The 17,018-nt window shown below is 67.1% G+C and overlaps 2 protein-coding genes across 2 annotated transcripts; one reads left to right on the top strand and one right to left on the bottom strand.

Moving 5' to 3' along the window:
• The first annotated feature begins 2,048 nt into the window (after window positions 1-2,048).
• On the top strand, window positions 2,049-6,827 carry GGN (gametogenetin). The gene is made up of 3 exons (XM_089769857.1): window positions 2,049-2,145; window positions 3,412-5,467; window positions 6,658-6,827. Exons 2-3 carry the CDS (start codon window positions 3,426-3,428, stop codon window positions 6,785-6,787), a joined length of 2,172 nt encoding a protein of 723 aa, XP_089625983.1. The 5' UTR covers window positions 2,049-2,145; window positions 3,412-3,425; the 3' UTR covers window positions 6,788-6,827.
• Window positions 6,828-8,516: 1,689 nt separating this feature from the next.
• PSMD8 (proteasome 26S subunit, non-ATPase 8) lies at window positions 8,517-16,534 on the bottom strand. The gene is made up of 7 exons (XM_075917950.2): window positions 16,294-16,534; window positions 14,246-14,318; window positions 13,372-13,474; window positions 11,445-11,610; window positions 10,949-11,049; window positions 9,600-9,711; window positions 8,517-9,001 (listed from the first exon to the last, which is right to left on the bottom strand). The coding sequence occupies exons 1-7, from the start codon at window positions 16,441-16,443 to the stop codon at window positions 8,864-8,866; spliced, it is 843 nt and encodes a 280-aa protein (XP_075774065.1). The 5' UTR covers window positions 16,444-16,534; the 3' UTR covers window positions 8,517-8,863.
• Between the last annotated feature and the right edge of the window lie 484 nt (window positions 16,535-17,018).

Here is a 17,018-nt window from a genome sequence, read left to right on the forward strand (position 1 = left end):
TTACACCGGGAGAGGAGAATCCCGAGCTGGGGAGAGAAGAGTCTCCAAAGCTGAGCTGGGGAAAGGGAAAAGGAGCAGAGAAAAGTGGATTCCACTTGGTCCTAATGCCCCTGTAGGATTAGGGGAGGGGAAATCAAAGCGCCTGCACATTAATCATCAGCCGATGGTTGGGGAGGGAAGGGGACGTGGGTCGGAACCCGGGCTGGAAGAGCTCGGGGGCACTGGCCAGGCAGCCCAGACTCCGTGCTGAGTGCCTCACTTGTCTCTGAAATGGGTCAGAACCAGAGGCTGGGGCTGGAAATTCAGGGAGGACTGGCACCGGATCAGGATCCGATCCCAGTATCGGCCACTGGGCCAAGCCAATCCAAGTCCAGAACTCTGGGGGAGGACCGGCTCGCACAGCCTGGGCCCTTCCCAATTCCAATGGCCAAGAACTCGCCTGCCAAGGCCCTGCCAGGGGGCCTGGGGTTCAAAGCGGAGGCCAGGCCTGGTGGCTGTTCAGGGTCACGTGAGGCCTCGCCCTCCCGACTCCGGATCCTGGCCCAGCGAGCCGAAGCAGCAGCCCGGGCCAGAACAAGAGAGCAAGCAGCGCGCAGCGCCAGATCCGGGTTGGGGAGCGAGGCCTGGCCAGCCCCACGGCAGCGGCTCGGAGACTCTTGTGTCGTGGTGCCCAGGCGGGAAGGGCAGCCTGGGATGCGCCTGGGTTGGGGCGAGAGCCGCGTGGCACCCTGGCGCACTGGGTTCAAGGCCCGGGCATTGCCGTAGGCCCAGACCCCGCCTGTGCCTGAGCGCTGGCATGACACCGGGAGAGCGGATCAGCCCTTCAGGGAGGGAACCTGAGGAGAAACCCATCAGTGTTTCGGAGCCTTGGTTGCCATGGTGATGCCAGCGAAGAACCTACCTTGAGCCTAATTCTGCCTGGCGAGCCAGACCCAGGTTCTGCACCGCGGAGCCCAGTGGGCCGGCTGACCCGAAACCCCAGCCCCTGCGAGGACGCTCAGTTCTAACCCCTCCTGTGCCGGGCAATGCCCAAGGCGGGCAGGCGGGGCCAGTGCCAGGGCGAGGGCGAAGCCCCAGGTGCGGGATACACCACCGGGGAACCACCCGCTCAGCAGAGACAAAAGACGTATCTGCCATTTCAGGCTCCCTGTCTGCCCAAGGTGCTCATAGGAGGAGGCAGTTTTGCCTAGTGGCAGGCAGGAGCCTTGGGTTCTAGCCCTAGCACTGGCCCGCTGGCCAACACGGGGCAAGTCCGTGCCTCGGTTTCCCCACCTGCACACCAGGGCTGATAATACACTTCCTGAAGGAGGTTGGCCTCCAGACCTGCGGGTTAGCAGTTGGGATTAGTACACGCTCCTCCTCCCCCCTGGGGTCCCCAAGCACCTCACAGCCCTGGATCCCTTTCGCCCCCCATGTCCCAGGCAGGCAGGACTCAGCTATTATCCCCATGGTACAAAGGGGGAAACTGAGGCCAGACACAGCCAGAGCCCAGATTTCCACAGGCACTTAGGCACTCAGGAGCCTACATGTAACCCTCTAGGTCTCGCACCTCCCAAAGACCTTTCCAAGTCTGAGGTCGTGCCGGAGGCCGGCAGCAAGGCAGGGAGCCAAAGGCCCAACCCGGCCGGGCACAGCTTAGGGTCAGGCTCAGCCACAAGCCCTGTTCCTGCCAGGGTGGGTGTCCTCCTTGCATGGGGGCGCGGGGGCAGGGGGAATGCACCTGGGATGGGGGGATCTGTGATGCAGGGAACCGGAGGGGCCCCTATGGGAAGGCTGGGCGGGGTGCACTGTGTGGGGCCTGGGGAGAGGCAGGGAGCTCCTGGGTGGGGGGCGCAGGTGAGCGGGAGGCACGGAGGGCGGCTGTGTCCCAAGGGTGAGGTACGGGGGGGGCTGGCTCTGGAGAGGGGGCTGAGTGGGGGGGCCAGAGGAGTCTCTGGGGTGAGCAGGGTTGCGGGGGCGGGGGCGGGAGGCTCACGGGACAGAGAGATTCGAAAGGGGCGGGGCGGTTTGCAGCGGGCGGGGCTGGCGGATTCGGAGGGGGCGGGGCGGGGGGGGGGGCGGTTCGGAGGGGGCGGGGCTTTCTCCACCCCCGGAGCCCGCGGCCGTTGGGTTCCAGGCTCCCGGCGGTTCTGGTCCGCCCCGGCGGTGAGAGGGGGCAGGAGCAGGGATACTAACGGGGGCGGGACCAGGGGGTGGTGACGGGGGCGGGGCCAGGGGAGAGGGGGTGGTGACGGGGGCGGGGCCAGGGGAGAGGGGGTGGTGACGGGGGCGGGGCCAGGGGAGAGGGGGTGGTGACGGGGGAGGGGCCAGGGGAGAGGGGGTTGTGACGGGGGCGGGGCCAGGGGAGAGGGGCCGGTGACGGGGGCGGGGCCAGGGGAGAGGGGGTTGTGACGGGGGCGGGGCCAGGGGAGAGGGGCCGGTGACGGGGGCGGGGCCAGGGGAGAGGGGGTGGTGACGGGGGCGGGGCCAGGGGAGAGGGGGTGGTGACGGGGGCGGGGCCAGAGCAGAGGGGGCAGTGACGTGGGAGGGGGCAGGGAGCAGCATAGGAGGGTCGGGGCATGGGCCATTATTCTGTGGGGCAGGAAGGGGCACTGCCCCAAGTGGGTGTGGGGCACAGACAAGGCATGGGGGGTTATGGGCCAGCTGGGGGGCAGGGCTGAGGCTGTCTGGGCTTGGGGCAGTTGCGGCAGGCGCACGGGGCTGGGGGGGTGTTCCTGGGCCATTCCCCTATGGCTTTGGGGGCACAGGGGGCTCCCTGGGGGGGCTGGGGATGGGCGTGGACCAGCAGGGGCTCACTAGCCAGGGACCGGTGACAAGCCAGGCTTACACCGGGTCCAACAGGCATCAGCATCAGCATCAGGACCACTCTTCCCGCTCGGCCACGGCCACGCTGGGGGCCCTAGACCACGTCCCTTTCCACTTCGTGCCTCAGTTTCTCCTCCCGCCCCTTGTCCAGTTAGCTTGTCTGGGGGCAGGGACTGTCTCTGCCACTAGTGCCCAGCCCAGTGAGGCTGCTCTCTCTCTAGGCCGGAACGTGCGCTCTGCTACCCAAACAGTCGTCACGCTCCAGGGGCCTTTGCAAGGGGGCGGGGGCGGGGGCGGGGGCTAAACAGCTTTCCAAGGCCAGAGCTGCAGCAGCAATTGCTCCCTGGACGTCGCTGTTCATTGGGTCCCTGGCGGCTTGGCCCCTCTCGGCTGCGCTCGGCGCTGCACAAAGGCCCTTGCCCCAGCCAAGAGATGCCAGCGGGAGACAGGCAGGCAAACAGACAGCAGTGGTCCACGGGAGGGCCCAGACCCGCAGACCAGGCGGTGGGAGGAAAACCAAACCTGCAGAGGGCCAGGTCCTTGGCGGAGGGGCGACGAGTTTGCAAGAGTCTCTAGCCACTGGGCAGCGCTGTTCTTCTCTCCTAGGGCCAGGGCTGAACATGGGCAACGTGCAGTCGGAAGCGCCGGCGGACGCAGCCCTGGCACCAGGCAGAGGCGGGGATGGGACGACCAGCGCGGCCGACGGCTGCTCGGCAGGTGCCCCACGGGAGACCGTGACGCTCCCGCCTCAGCCCGGAGCCCCTGCAGCCGAGGAGCCCTGCCCAGCCCCGGGCAGTGAGCCGGACGGACACGGGGGGCAGGCGTCGCCCTCAGAGCTGGGCAAACGCTGCTCCAGGACAGCCAAGCTCGCCCTGCCGTCCGTGTGGGGCCAGAGCCCCGGCAGCCCCCGCAGACACAGCCAACCCCCCCAGGAGCTGGGGCCAGGGGGAGCCGGCAATGGCACGGAGCCAAGCCCAGCCCAAGGAGACCCCCAGGTCCCAGCGGGCCCCCAGCACCCGCCCCCTGAGCAGGACGAGCCGAAGCCCAGGAAGGCCGCGCCCAAGGGGAAGACCAAGGGGGAGTCCGTTTCCGTCCTGAGGCCAGGCGGCCAGGGCGACCTGCCGGGCAAGGGTGCGGCTGCCCCAGCACCACTAGAGCGGGCCCAGGGGACCGGCACCCCCAAGGGCCCGCCGGGGCCCCAGGGCCACAGCCCTCAGCCGCCCGCCAAGGCCCGGAGCCCGGCCCCGGCAGACGCGCCACACGCCAAGGACCAGGGCGGGCCTCGTGCTGCAGCAGAAAGCCCAGCCAGGGCAGCCCCCCCGTGGCCCCCGCCCGCCTCCGGAGGGAAGAAACCGCCCCCGTCTCACGAGGAAGGCAGCCGGGGCGACGCCAAGGCGCCCGCCAGTCCCCGCCCCATGCCCAGCGCCCAGGCCCGGCCCCGGGCCAGCCGAGCCAGGGAGCCCCCCGGCGGGCCGGAGGGCGGGGTGAACCCAGAGGGGGTGCAGGCCCTGCTGGAGCACGGCCTCAGCTTCCTGTACAAAGTCACCATCCAGCCCGGGCAGCGCCCGCCCAGCATCAAGGCCATCAAGCACCGGGCCAGCCTGATCTCCTCCGGCATCTCCTACGCTGACGCCCTGAAGCAGAGTCCCCAGCCGGCCCCGGCCCCGGCGGCCAAGAACCTGCCGCTGCTCAGAGAGCTGGACAGGAGGGAGCAGGAGGAGCTCGACTGCTTCACCCAGGCCTTCCTGGAGCAGTTCCAGAAAATGGGCACCAAGGAGCCGGCCCCACCCGCCCCCCAGGCCCCCAGCCAGGCCAAGCAGCCGCTGCATCTGGTCAAGATCCTGGACGACCTGACGTCCTTCAGCCTCAGGGGCCCGGAGGGGAAGCCCAGAGCACCCACCCCGTACCCACAGCGGCGCAAGGGCCAGGGCAGGGGCGGCCCCCGGCTGGGCCCCGACACGGCTCCGCTTGGGGGCCCCCTGCAGCCCCACAGGCCCTGGCTGGCCGAGGACGCCAGGAAGAGCCCGGGGCCCAGCTGGGAGCCCCTCGGAGAGTCCCCTCAGCCCAGCCCGGCCTCGCTCGCGGAGCTGGAGCAGCGCCCACAGGCCGGGAAGACCCAGCAGCGGCAGGGCCCAGAGGCAAATCCGCCGGCAAGGGCTGCTCCCCCGCCCGCCCCGGGCGCTCCCGCCTTGCCCCCGGGGCAGCCCGGCCCAGGGAAGGACCCAGCCATGGCCCTGCCTGGCCAGGAGGCTCTTCCTCCCAGCCCAGCGCCCACGTGCCCGGAGGCGCCCTGCCCCGGGGCAGCCCGGCCCCACACGGCCCCGGCGCAGGGCGGCGCCTCCAAGGGGGCGCCCGGCCACACCAAGCCGAAGGCTCGCAAGCAGCAGTCCCGAGCCGCGGGGCAGCCCAAGGCAGCCGCCAGCCCCAGGCCCCAGGAGAAGACCAAGGCGCACGGGCAGCCGAAGGGGCGGGCGCCGCGGCAGGGGCGGGAGCCCCCGGAGCCCCCGGCTGAGGCCTGCGAGCCGGGTGCGGACGGCTCGCCCCACCAGCCCCAGGCTCCTGCCCACCACTGGCCGCCCTTCCAGCTCACCGAGTCCTGCCCCCACAAGTGCTACTGCAGGCACCAGGAGCGGAGGCAGCTGCCCAGGAACATCTCCGCCTGGTGAGTGGGGGCTGCGTCTCCCGGCCCCGTCCTCAGAGCCCAGGGGAGGGGGCTGAGCCCCACGGATCCTTCCAGCCAGAGCGAGCTCAAGTGTTCAGCCAGGCCGGGGCCAGGCCGGACCTCACCTGCGGGCAGCGAAGAGCCCCCGATACCGTCAGCGAGCAACCGCGGCACCGGCTCCGGGCCGGCCGCTCTGACGTGCTCTTAGCTACCCCGTCAAGCCAGGCGCCCGCTGGCCACGCAGCCCTCAAAACTCGGGGAGGGGAATCTCGCCTTGCACGTGTCGGGGGAGGGGATTCTCACCTTGCACGTGTCGGGGGGACAGGAATCTCGCCTTGCACGTGTCGGGGGGAGGGGAATCTCGCCTTGCACGTGTCAGGGGGGAGGGGAATCTCGCCTTGCACGTGTCGGGGGGGAGGGGAATCTCGCCTTGCACGTGTCGGGGGGGAGGAATCTCGCCTTGCACGTGTTGAAGGGAGGGGAATCTCACCTTGCACGTGTCGGGGGGAGGGGAATCTCGCCTTGCACGTGTTGGGGGGAGGGGAATCTCACCTTGCACGTGCCTGGGGGGAGGGGAATCTCACCTTGCACGTGCCTGGGGGGAGGGGAATCTCACCTTGCACGTGCCTGGGGGGAGGGGAATCTTGCCTTGCACGTGTTGGAGGGGAATCTCACCTTGCACGTGTTAAAGGGATGGGAATCTCACCTTGCACATGCCTAGGGGGAGGGGAATCTCACCTTGCATGTGCCTGGGGAGAGGGGAATCTCACCTTGCACGTGTTGGGGGGGGAGGAGAATCTCGCCTTGCACGTGCCTGGGGGGAGGGGAATCTCACCTTGCACGTGTTGGGGGGGAGGGGAATCTCACCTTGCACGTGTTAGGGGGGAGGGGAATCTCGCCTTGCACGTGTTGGGGGGAGGAGAATCTCGCCTTGCACGTGTTGGGGGGGAGGAGAATCTCGCCTTGCACGTGCCTGGGGGGAGGGGAATCTCGCCTTGCACGTGACTAGCACTCTGCTGCCAATAGTTTGACCAGCAAACTCTCCTGCTGGAGATGCAGCTTCCACCAGCAAGACCGTGCATGTGCCCGTCCCGTTGCCCCGTGGGAAGAGCTGCGGGAGGGGGGAGGTCGCCCGCGTGTCCGCGCCACCCAACCCACCTCCTGTTCTCTTCTTTGACCCTCCCCTGCAGGCTGACGCCCTCCGCCAACCACCTGGCTGAGCCAGCCTGGGTCTCCACGGCCATCCTGGCTGGATCCCTGGTCGCCGGCACCAGCTTCTTTCTGGAGTCGTACGAGCAGCAGGCGGGAGACGACGACTGAGGGACCCTCCGCTTCCCGCCAATAAAGCGCCTTGGCCAGCTCCGTGGCTCCGCTCCATTCCCACGCCCGGCCACAGCACGCGGAACGGCTCCTGGGCGCCACCCGAGACAGCGGGCCGGGTTCTTAGCCATCGGGGGCCGCTGCAGGCCCAGGGGGAGGGGGCATGGAGCCACTGCCAGGGTGAAGGGGGGACCCCGGCCTGGGGAAGGGCCGTGCAGAGGCCCTAGCTCGGGTAGGTGGACATGCAGCCCCTGGGGACTCAGGGCGGTGCAGGGAGCAGCAGGGGAGGGTCTCCCGGTGCCTGCAGGCAGAGCTGCGGCGGAATCGGCCTGGCTCCGAATGCCCCAGGAGGCGTCTGGGGCCAGGGATGGCATGCCAGGAGCGCGGAGCACAGAGCACGCCCAGAGCCCACTCGCCCGGCTGCACCCAGCTCTGGGCAAGGGCCCTCCTCACAGCTGCCGAAGGAAATCCCAGGGCAAGCCCCCAAAGCCCTTGCGCCTGGCCGCACTAGGCCCAGCGCTGTCACTTTTCCCGCCTCGGCGTGGGTGCTAGTCCAAATGGCAGCCGGGGGCCGGCCCGGACTGAGGGACTTGGCTGCAGAGTAAAGTGCCCCCACCCCAGTTCTGCTGGATGAAGCCGAGGGAAGGTCGACACAGGGGCCTGGTCTCCAAATAGCCAAGTGCGCCCTAACTCCCGCCCCAGGACTGGACCTCGCAGCAGCCCCAGCAAGGCGCAGCCTTCGAAATAAGGGGCGGGGCAGGGCTCCGAAATGGGGGGCCGTGCTATTTGAAGTCACTCCCATGTGTAGCCCCCACTAGCTAGGACCCTGCTCTGCTGCCAGCTGAGGGACACAGGCCCCTGCCCGAAGGCAGTCGGGGGGGGGGGGGGGGGGAGCTGACCAGACCCAGGGCCTTGCTAAGGGCAGGGCGCTCACAGTCACAGACTCCAGGGGAAAGTCAGTTGTGAGTCGGCAGCTTGTGCCTGGGGCAGCTGCTGTGACCTTCACAGCCCCCCCACCGCGGCCTGCGCAGCCCCCCCGGGCACGGCAGCAGGGCGGGATTCGGCAGCCCCTACCCAGCCACGGGCCAGGAACTGATACAGGCAGCTTCCCCTTCCCAGTATCAGCGCTGCACCCAGCCACTAGCTGCTGCGCTTGTCTAGTGCGAAGGGCAGAAAGGCCTGGGAACGCGCCCCCCCCCTCCCGGCCAGGGGCAGGAGCCAGCTCTGGGAACCTGCCCTGCTGCAACTGGCCTTTAAGGGGGGAGGGCGGAAGCCCCGCTCGGGGCAGAGCCAGGCCATTGCCCCAGGCTGCTGAGCACTCAGGTTCTATTCCTAGAAGATTTTCCCGCCACCATTTATTTTAAATCCCACCCCAGCCCCCTGCAGTGGGTGACGTGCCCGGTGCTGGCAGCAGCCTTGGGGAATGGCAGGAAGGGGCCCCGCGGGCTGGTGGTTACATCCCCTCCCCGAGCGGCAGGGCAGCCTGCGGAGCCCCGTTTTAGCGAAGGGGCCGAGCCGGGGTCTTCCCGACACACAGGCCAGGCAGGGAACGGCCCAGCCCCCGGGGCGGTCGCTGCCTGCTTCCCACTCAGGATCCCAGGGCCCCCTCTCCTGCCCCACAGCAGGACGCAGCGGTCGCTCCCGCAGCCGAGCGGAGGCCGCTGGACAAGAGCCACCTTTTGTTTGAGCTGGCCCGCCCCTTTGGCGCGACGACACGGAGCAGGGAACGTGAAGCCAGACACTTTAATGGTGGCTCGGCGAGGCTGCCTGCCCACTCGCTGGCTGGCATCGGAGGTGCCTGTGCCGAGGGCCTCAGCCGTACCCCAGCAGCCAGATCAAAGGAGCGGCTCCTCCCATGGAGAAGGGTTTTTACAGGGCGCTTGCCCTCTGCCCACGCTGCTGCCAGAGAGAAGCCCAGAGCAGCGGGGTCCCGCATTAAGGGACAGGCAGCCCCGCCGCTCCTGCACGGGCCTGGAGAAACCCTTGACGTGGCGTTAAAAAACAGACTGGTTGATGAACACAGTAAGACGCTAAAACAACCAGGGGAGGGAGGTGTGGAGAGTCCTGGGGGCTTCGCTAGACGATCATTTCCAAGTGCCGGGCGTACTCAATGACTTGTTTGGCTAACTCTGTCGAGGGGATGGTGGCGTCTTCGGGTTTCTGCTGCTGGCTGCTGAAGCTGTAGTAGTTGTGTGGGCCCAGAGCCCAGCCACGCTGGAAGAAGAGGAAAGAACATTTTAACCCCCCGCCCCCACGATCTGTGGGTTCCAGGTCTGTCCCCGCCCTGTGCCATTTCCTTCTGCTACAAACACTTCCGCCTCCCAGGGCACGCAGGCTGGAATTCCAGACAGTCTGGCCCTTCCAGGCAGATTACAGCCCAGGCCATGCTGATATTCTAAGACCCATGGTCCCGGCTTCTGTGTCAGCATCAGGGTTCCCATGGGGCACTGCTCACAGCTCAGTAGTGCAGCTGGACTACATCTCCCATGATGCATCACAGTAAGCGATGCACCATTCCAAGAGGAGGGCAAGTGGTGCATCATGGGAAATGTAGGCCAGCCAGAAAGAAGTGAGCAAAAGACAGCTGAACTACAATTCCCATGAGGCACTGTGGCACTACTTTTGAAGATGGGGGAAAACCCAGTGCTGTAGTCCCACGGGCTGCACTGAGGGATCCTGCCGACGCAGGAGGCCGGCTCCGGTCGGGCTCAGCCTGCCACAGCTCGGGAGGACTAGTGGGAAGGAGGAGCAGCAGAAACGGGCAGCAGGCCTGGCTCGGCCGCCAGGCAGCGACAGCGAGGCTCCCGGCTACCTTCTTGGCGTATTCCGTCATTTTCTTGGGCGTGTTGAAGAACAGAACCCTCATGGCTTCATTGAAGAGGATCTTCTCATACGCCTTCTCAATGCAGCCAGCGATTTCATCCCTGCCAAAGGGAAACAAGGGGTCACGCCTCTGCCCCCAACCAGCACGAGGTGCAGCAGCAACGCAGCTGGGGGCTGATGCCAGGACAGCCACAGGCGGGGAGGCAGCCAGGCCTAGACGGGGCGGGACGACCCAGGAAGCCAGTGTCCAGTTCCTCTGGGCGAGAGCCAGGGAGTTTAAGGCCAGAAGGGACCACTGGGTCAGCCGGTCTGGCCCGCCCGGCACAGGCCAGCAGCCCCACCAGCGCCGGCCTGCAAAGCGGGAGCAGCGTCACAGCCCAGAGACCAGGCTGCTGCGTGCCACATGCAGGTCTGCAGGCCCGAGGCCTCTGCAATGGTCCTAGACACCCACATCAGCCTGGCCAGGGACCTGCACTCCCCACGGCAGAGGGAGACAAGCCACAAGGTCCCTGCCAATCCGACCTGGGGGAAACGCCTTGATCCCACGGACGCCCACCACGCAGTGTGGGCATGGGAGCCACCAGCCAGCCGAGCACCGGATTGCTCAGCGCTGCCTCAGAGCCCCGGCACCCCACCCCGATGGGCCAGAGAACGGAGAAAACCACCTCCCAGAATACACCGGGGGGGGTACCCCCATACCCGCCAGTGGCTGGCTGAAACACGAGCCAGACTTGCTGTGTGACCTTGGGCAGCCTGCAGGATTGCCTCAGTTTCCCCATTTGTAACAGGAAGAGCTGCCCTCCCAAAGCAGGGTGGGGGGATTGTGAGGAGAAAGCCACTGCAGCCTGCAGGGTGCTCAGAGACTACGGTTAAAGAGGCCAGAAACACACCACAGCCCTGGCCTGGCACTTGAGTCGGGGCCTTTGCAAAGGGGCTGGGGGCTCAGACGGGTTGCCCAGAATCGGTGGGCACTACTGCTTGGGCTCATGGAGTGGTGGCAGGCGCAGGGCAGCAGGGGGTGGGCTAAGAGGTTACGGGAAGGATCAACACGTTACTCCCCATGCGAGTGTTTCACAGCAGGGAGATCGCAGCGTTTCAGGGCCGGGGGGGTTTCGTTTGGGCAGCTCCTCACGCAGCGGTCCACGCCGTGGGCTCCTCGGCGCTACCGAACACACCCAACGGAAGCAACTCCAGGCTGGTAACAGCCTGCACCTGGCAGCCACGCTGGGAAACCCCCATCTGCTCGGGGCATTCCAGCGGGCTCGGCCTCGCGGGCGGGGTGACGTCTCCTGCGCCATGCCGGAGTCCCGGCCACAGCCCGCAGGAGGGACGACTCACCGAATGGTGTCCAGCAGGATGTCGATGAAGAAGGTGTAACTCTCCGCAGGGATGTTGCCCTTGGCCAGAAACACTTTGTTGTAGCTGCCTTCCATCAGGTACTATCCAGGGAGAGAAGGAGGAGTCAAGGGGCTGGATCAGCTGGACTTGACCCCTGCTCCCCACAGACACATGCACCCACTACCCTCCGCTAAGATGCAGCCACCTCTGGACTGCAGTTTCACAGCGCACAGCAATGCGGCCAGAGGTACAGACTCGGCGAAACAGGGAGGGGCCTTTGGGGAAGCAGGATGGCTCCAGATTTTGTCCAGGATTCAAGGGGCACATGCCAGTCCTACCCAAGAGCATGCTGGGAATGTGTCAACACCAGTCAGGGCCTGTTGCACAGCTCAGCCAAGAGCGGCAGCGGTAGCCACACGGTGCCCCGAGCTCCAGGCTTGCGGCTGCCGGACAGATGTCACCCGAGCTGATAGCACTCGGGCTCCGGTGGGGCTACCTGCTCCAGGGAGACGGGGTGCTTGATGTACACGTTGGTCTGGATGTCCTTCGCGGGGAGCCTCTCCAGCTCGGTGTGGAACTCGGCCACGCGGTTCTGGGACAGCAGGAAGAGCAGGTTCAGGCCTAGAAGCTGATGCTTGTAGGCGGACTCCGGCAGCTCGTCCCTGGAAGGAACGGTGGCGTGTCAGTCGCAGCAGGAGGGGCCCGCGGCTGTGGGGCGTCCCCCCAAGCGCTCAGCCTGTTCCGTAGCAGCGTAAAGCAGAGCCTCATGCCAGCACGACCCTGCGCCCTTTCCCCGTAACCACGGGGAGCGCCCAGCGGGCAGGCTCCGAGGGCTCCGGGGCAGCGTAACTGGCCTTCCAGGGCCTTGAGAGGCACCGACTCGCTGCTGTCAAAGCCCAAGCCTCTTTCACCCCAGGCCTGGCCACCCCGCAGGAGCACCAGCCACAAAGACGTTCGCTTCAGGAGCCTCTGTCTGCCCCCCCGTCTCTTCTCCAAGGACCCAAAGAGAATGCCAAGTGGAATTGCCTGTCCCCTCACTGCTCCGGCCGCCAATTAGGTGGAGTCTCCAACACACCAGTTGGGTTTATTCAGAACATCCGAGCGGCCAGACTAAGTCAGGCCAAAGGTCCCTCCAGCCCACAGCGGCCAGTGCCAGGTGCCCCAGAGCCGGGAATCACTGCCTGATCCCACTTCTGTCCTCCATTCCCAACTTCTGACTAGAGAGGCCTGGGACATCATCCCTACTCAGCCTAGCTAATAGCTAACCTCCATGAACTTACCTAGCTTTTTTTTGAACCTTGTTATAGCCTTAGCTTTCACAACTTCCTCTGGCAGGGAGTTCCACAGGTTGACTATGCGCTGAGTGACGAAAAACTTCCTTTGGTTTGTTTTAAACCTGCTGACTATTCATTTCATTGGGTGACCCCAAGTTCTTATAGGAAGGAGTAAATAACTTTTCTTTATTTACTTTTTCCACATCAGTCACGTTAGAAAACTCTTACTCCCCACTTTGGTCATCTCTTTTCCCAACTGAAAAGTCCCAGTCTTATTAACCTCTCCTCATATGGCAGCTGTTCCAAACCCTTCATTTTTGTTGCTCTTTCCTGAACTATTTCCAGTCCAAGATCTCTTTTCTGACACGAGGCGACCACGTCTGCCCGCAGTATTGAGACATGGGTGTATCACACGTTTGGAGAGAGGCAGTGAAGCGATTCTCTGGCTTACTCTCCCCTTCTTAAACATTCTCGCAGAAATTTGCACTTCTCAGGGCTGCTGAACACAGAGCGGATGTTCTCAGAGATTCGCCACAGTGACTCCAAGATCACACTCAAGCGGTAACAGCTCATTTCATACATGTAGTTGGGATTGTGTTGTCCAATGTGTGTTGCTTTGCATTGATCAACACTGAATTTGATCTGCCACTTTGATGCCTAGTTTGGCCAGGTTCTCTTGAAGCTCTTCCCAGTTTGCTTTGGACCCAGGAATAGGGCCCGTGGGGGACATCACTAGTTACCTCTCTCCCCTAATTCCAGAACCACATTTTCTCACTTGTCTGGCGTGCTAGCAACACAGCCCTTGAGTGGCAGCAAGAAGCATTTTGGTTCAGTGTTTCTCTTTGGCCACTTTATTAAGAGGGGTCTTGGCCAGCAGGGAGACCACCCCGAGGGCCCGTTCCCCTGGGGCTGAGAAAGAATCGCTCCCGGGAATGTGCACTGTGCTGGTGCACTGGCTTTGCAGGGCACCCCTCCCGGGCTGAGAGAGACGGGAGACCCGACAGGGGTGCCTCCTGACCAGAGCCATTCGCCCAGCACCGTGACTGGGATGCAATCCAGTGCGGCATGAGACCAGGTGCCACTGGGATCCTGCACCTGAGTCTCGCTGAGCGAAGTGGGAGCGCTAGGAACCCCGGGGTCGACACTCACTTGTAGTCAAAGTAGTAGCATTTCAGCTGCGCCATGTATCTCTCGAAGGACGGGATGTCTTTCTTCAGGATGCTCCACTGGGCTCCAATTTCAAGAATATCCCCTGGGGCAGACAGAGGTGGAAGAGCAGAGCAAGAGAGCTTGACTGGCGGGGTGCAGGCAGGGGGGCCTCTTGCCTGCCCCAAACTGCTAAAGGCCTTTTTTGTTCCCAGCACTGCTGCTACAGCAGGGCAGAACAAACCTTCACCAGGGCCCATGGGCAGGAAAGGAACTTATGAGAGGCTGAGGGACTTGGGTCTGTTTAGTCTGCAGAAGCGAAGAGTGAGGGGGGATTTGAGAGCAGCCTGCAACTTCCTGAAGGGAGGTTCTAAAGAGGATGGAGAGAGGCTGTTCTCAGTGGCAGATGGCAGAACAAGGAGCAATGGGCTCAAGTTGTGGTGGGAGAGGTCCAGGTTGGATATTAGGAAAAACTATTTCCCTAGGCGGGTGGTGAAGCACTGGAATGGGTTCCCTAGGGAAGTAGTGGAGTCTCCATCCCTAGAGGTGTTTAAGTCTCAGCTTGACAAAGCCCTGGCCAGGTTGATTTAGTTGGGATTGGTCCTGCCTAGAGCAGGGGGCTGGACTTGACCTTCTGAGGTCTCTTCCAGTTCTATGATTCTTCTCCTCCGCACCCAGTCCTGCAGCCAGCCGGCCGGCTTCCTGGGGGGGCTCTGCCTGTCACCAGAAGCATCGGTCTGGAGGCAGCATATTCGATCCAGTGCCCTTTGGCTGCTTGCCATGCCCAGCGACGGTGGGCACTAGAGCACGCAGGCTGCTGCCTCGGGGGCGGAGGGGCAGGACAAGCTCCTTCTCGCGAACGAGGGGTGGTACTCACGGGCTAAGATCAGCTGCTGCTTGGTCAGTTTCGTGCCCGTGGTAGGCAGGAAGTTGAGCTCCAGCAGGGCTAGCTAGAACAGAAAGCAGACACACACGTGAGGAGTCCGGACACCAGGACCAGCGAGGCGCTTGGCGCGAGCATTCCTCCTTCTCCGGGGGGGGAGCTCAGCACACGAGGGGATCAGCAACATCTACCAGGGCCCCCTCAGAGAGGTTACAGCACGCTGGTGGGGGGAGGGCAGGCTCGGCCCGGCTCTGCTCACGCAGGCTGTAGCTGTCCGGGGTCTCCACAAGCGCTGAGCTAGCCCCTTAGCTCAACCCAGCGCTAACACCTGCGCACCCAGCCCCGCCCACTCCAGAGTGCTCAGCCCTGCCTGCCACAAGCCCCCACGCGTGTCAGACCCACAAGGGAGCCCAGCCCATCGCGACAGCCACAGGCCGGCCAGCGAAGAGCCGCCCGACGTTTCCCCGAGGGCAGGGTGACCGGGAGGCAGCGGGTCACTAACCCGGCTCCCGGGGTCCTGCCGGGTCGCTCAGCCAACGCCCCAGGGGCCCCCAGTCCCAGGCAAGCGCTGCCCCGCCAGGGTCACCCCCCGGCCACCGGCCGACAGTGACGTGGCAGCCGGCCCAGGGACCCGGCAGGACCAGACCATTCTGTGAGCCGGGGGGGTCCCCCTTAACACAGCCCAGGGACCCCCCCCGCCTCGCTACAAATGCCAGGATCCCTGCCCGACTCCCCCCGGCTGGCAGAATGGTCTGGCCCTGCCTCGCCTGCAGAGTGGAGCCCGGCGCCCCCCCCGCACCTTGAGCCGGCCCGGCGCCCCGCCCCCCCCCCCCCCGCACCTTGAGCCGGCCCGGCGCCCCCCCCGCCCCCCCCCCCCCGCACCTTGAGCCGGCCCGGCGCCCCCCCCCCCCCCCCGCACCTTGAGCCGGCCCGGCGCCCCCCCCCCCCCCCGCACCTTGAGCCGGCCCGGCGCCCCCCCCCCCCCGCACCTTGAGCCGGCCCGCGCCGCCCCCCCCCCCCCCGCGCCCGGCCCGGCGCCGCCCCCCCCCCCGCACCTTGAGCCGGCCCAGCGCCCCCCCCCACCGCCCCCCCCCCCCCGCACCTTGAGCCGGCCCGGCGCCCCCCCCCCCCCCCCCGCACCTTGAGCCGGCCCAGCGCCGCCCCCCCCCCCCGCACCTTGAGCCGGCCCGGCGCCCCCCCCCCCGCACCTTGAGCCGGCCCAGCCCCCCGCGCCCCCCCCCCCCCCGCACCTTGAGCCGGCCCAGCGCCCCCCCCCCCCGCCCTTGCCCCCCGCCCCCCCCCCCCCCCGCACCTTGAGCCGGCCCGGCGCCCCCCCCCCCCGCACCTTGAGCCGGCCCCCCCCGCACCTTGAGCCGGCCCGGCGCCCCCCCCCCCCGCACCTTGAGCCGGCCCGGCGCCCCCCCCCCCCCCGCACCTTGAGCCGGCCCGGCGCCCCGCCCCCCCCCCGCGCCGGCCCGGCCCGCCCCCCCCCCCCCCCGCACCTTGAGCCGGCCCGGCGCCCCCGCACCTTGAGCCGGCCCGGCGCCCCCCCCCCCCCGCACCTTGAGCCGGCCCGGCGCCCCCCCCCCCCCCCCCGCACCTTGAGCCGGCCCGGCGCCCCCCCCCCCCCCCCCCGCACCTTGAGCCGGCCCGGCGCCCCCCCCCGCACCTTGAGCCGGCCCCCCCCCCCCCCGGCCCCCCCCCCCCCCGCAGCCGGCCCCGCCCCCCCCCCCCGCACCTTGAGCCGGCCCGGCGCCCCCCCCCCGCAGCCGCCCGGCCCCCCCCCCCCGCACCTTGAGCCGGCCCGGCGCCCCCCCCCCCGCACCTTGAGCCGGCCCGGCGCCCCCCCCCGCACCCCCCCGGCGCCCCCCCCGCACCTTGAGCCGGCCCGGCGCCCCCCCCCCGCACCTTGAGCCGGCCCGGCGCCCCCCCCGCCCCCCCCCCCCCCCCCCCCGCACCTTGAGCCGGCCCAGCGCCCCCCCCCCCCCCGCACCTTGAGCCGGCCCAGCGCCCCCCCCCCCCCGGCCCCCCCCCCCCCGCACCTTGAGCCGGCCCAGCGCCTCGCCGCACTTGCTGAGGTTCGGGCTCTTGCGGTTCCACTCGCCCTTGAGCTGCTCGTACATCCCCGCCGCCGCCTGCAGCCCGGCCGCCTCCGCCCCGTTCAGCACCAGCCCGGCCGCCGCCATCGCCATGAGTCGGCAGCGCCGCCCCGCTTTACGGCCGCGCTGCTTTACGGCCGCCGGCAGCCGCAGCCAACATGGCGGCCGGGCGCCTCGGCGACGCGCAAGGGCGGGGCGCGCGCGGGGCGTCTGACGCCATCCAAAGGGGTCGGGAGGCGCATGCGCGGAGCGCAAGCCGGAAGTCGTTGGCCGAGGAGGTGGGGGGGGTGGCCTCATTGGTCAGAGTGTGGCGTCAGGCCCGAGGGAAACGTGACGTCACAGGGGCCATCCTAGGGGCGGGGAACAGGAAGTCATGAGGGGCGGGGCTGCGATGATGTCACGGGGGTGTGATGTCACGCAGGAAAGGCTGTGAGGTCATGTGAGGGGAAGTGACGTCATAGGGAGGGCCTGGGCCACAGTCATGTGGACTCGGCCTCAGAGACTCAGGCGATGCCAGGTCCTGGGCCTTGCCCCTGCTGAGCCCTCGGTCCCCGGCCTGAGAACTGGCAGCATGGGAAACTGAGGCACCGCTGGGAGGAAAACACAGGGGTCCTATTTCCAACCCCAGTCCTGGCCTGGGCCACGTGTCCCTTCGAAAGCCTGCCCTG

This window comes from Pelodiscus sinensis, chromosome 18 (assembly GCF_052426305.1).
Source record: "Pelodiscus sinensis isolate ZL-2025 chromosome 18, ASM5242630v1, whole genome shotgun sequence".
Classification (NCBI taxonomy): domain Eukaryota; kingdom Metazoa; phylum Chordata; order Testudines; family Trionychidae; genus Pelodiscus; species Pelodiscus sinensis.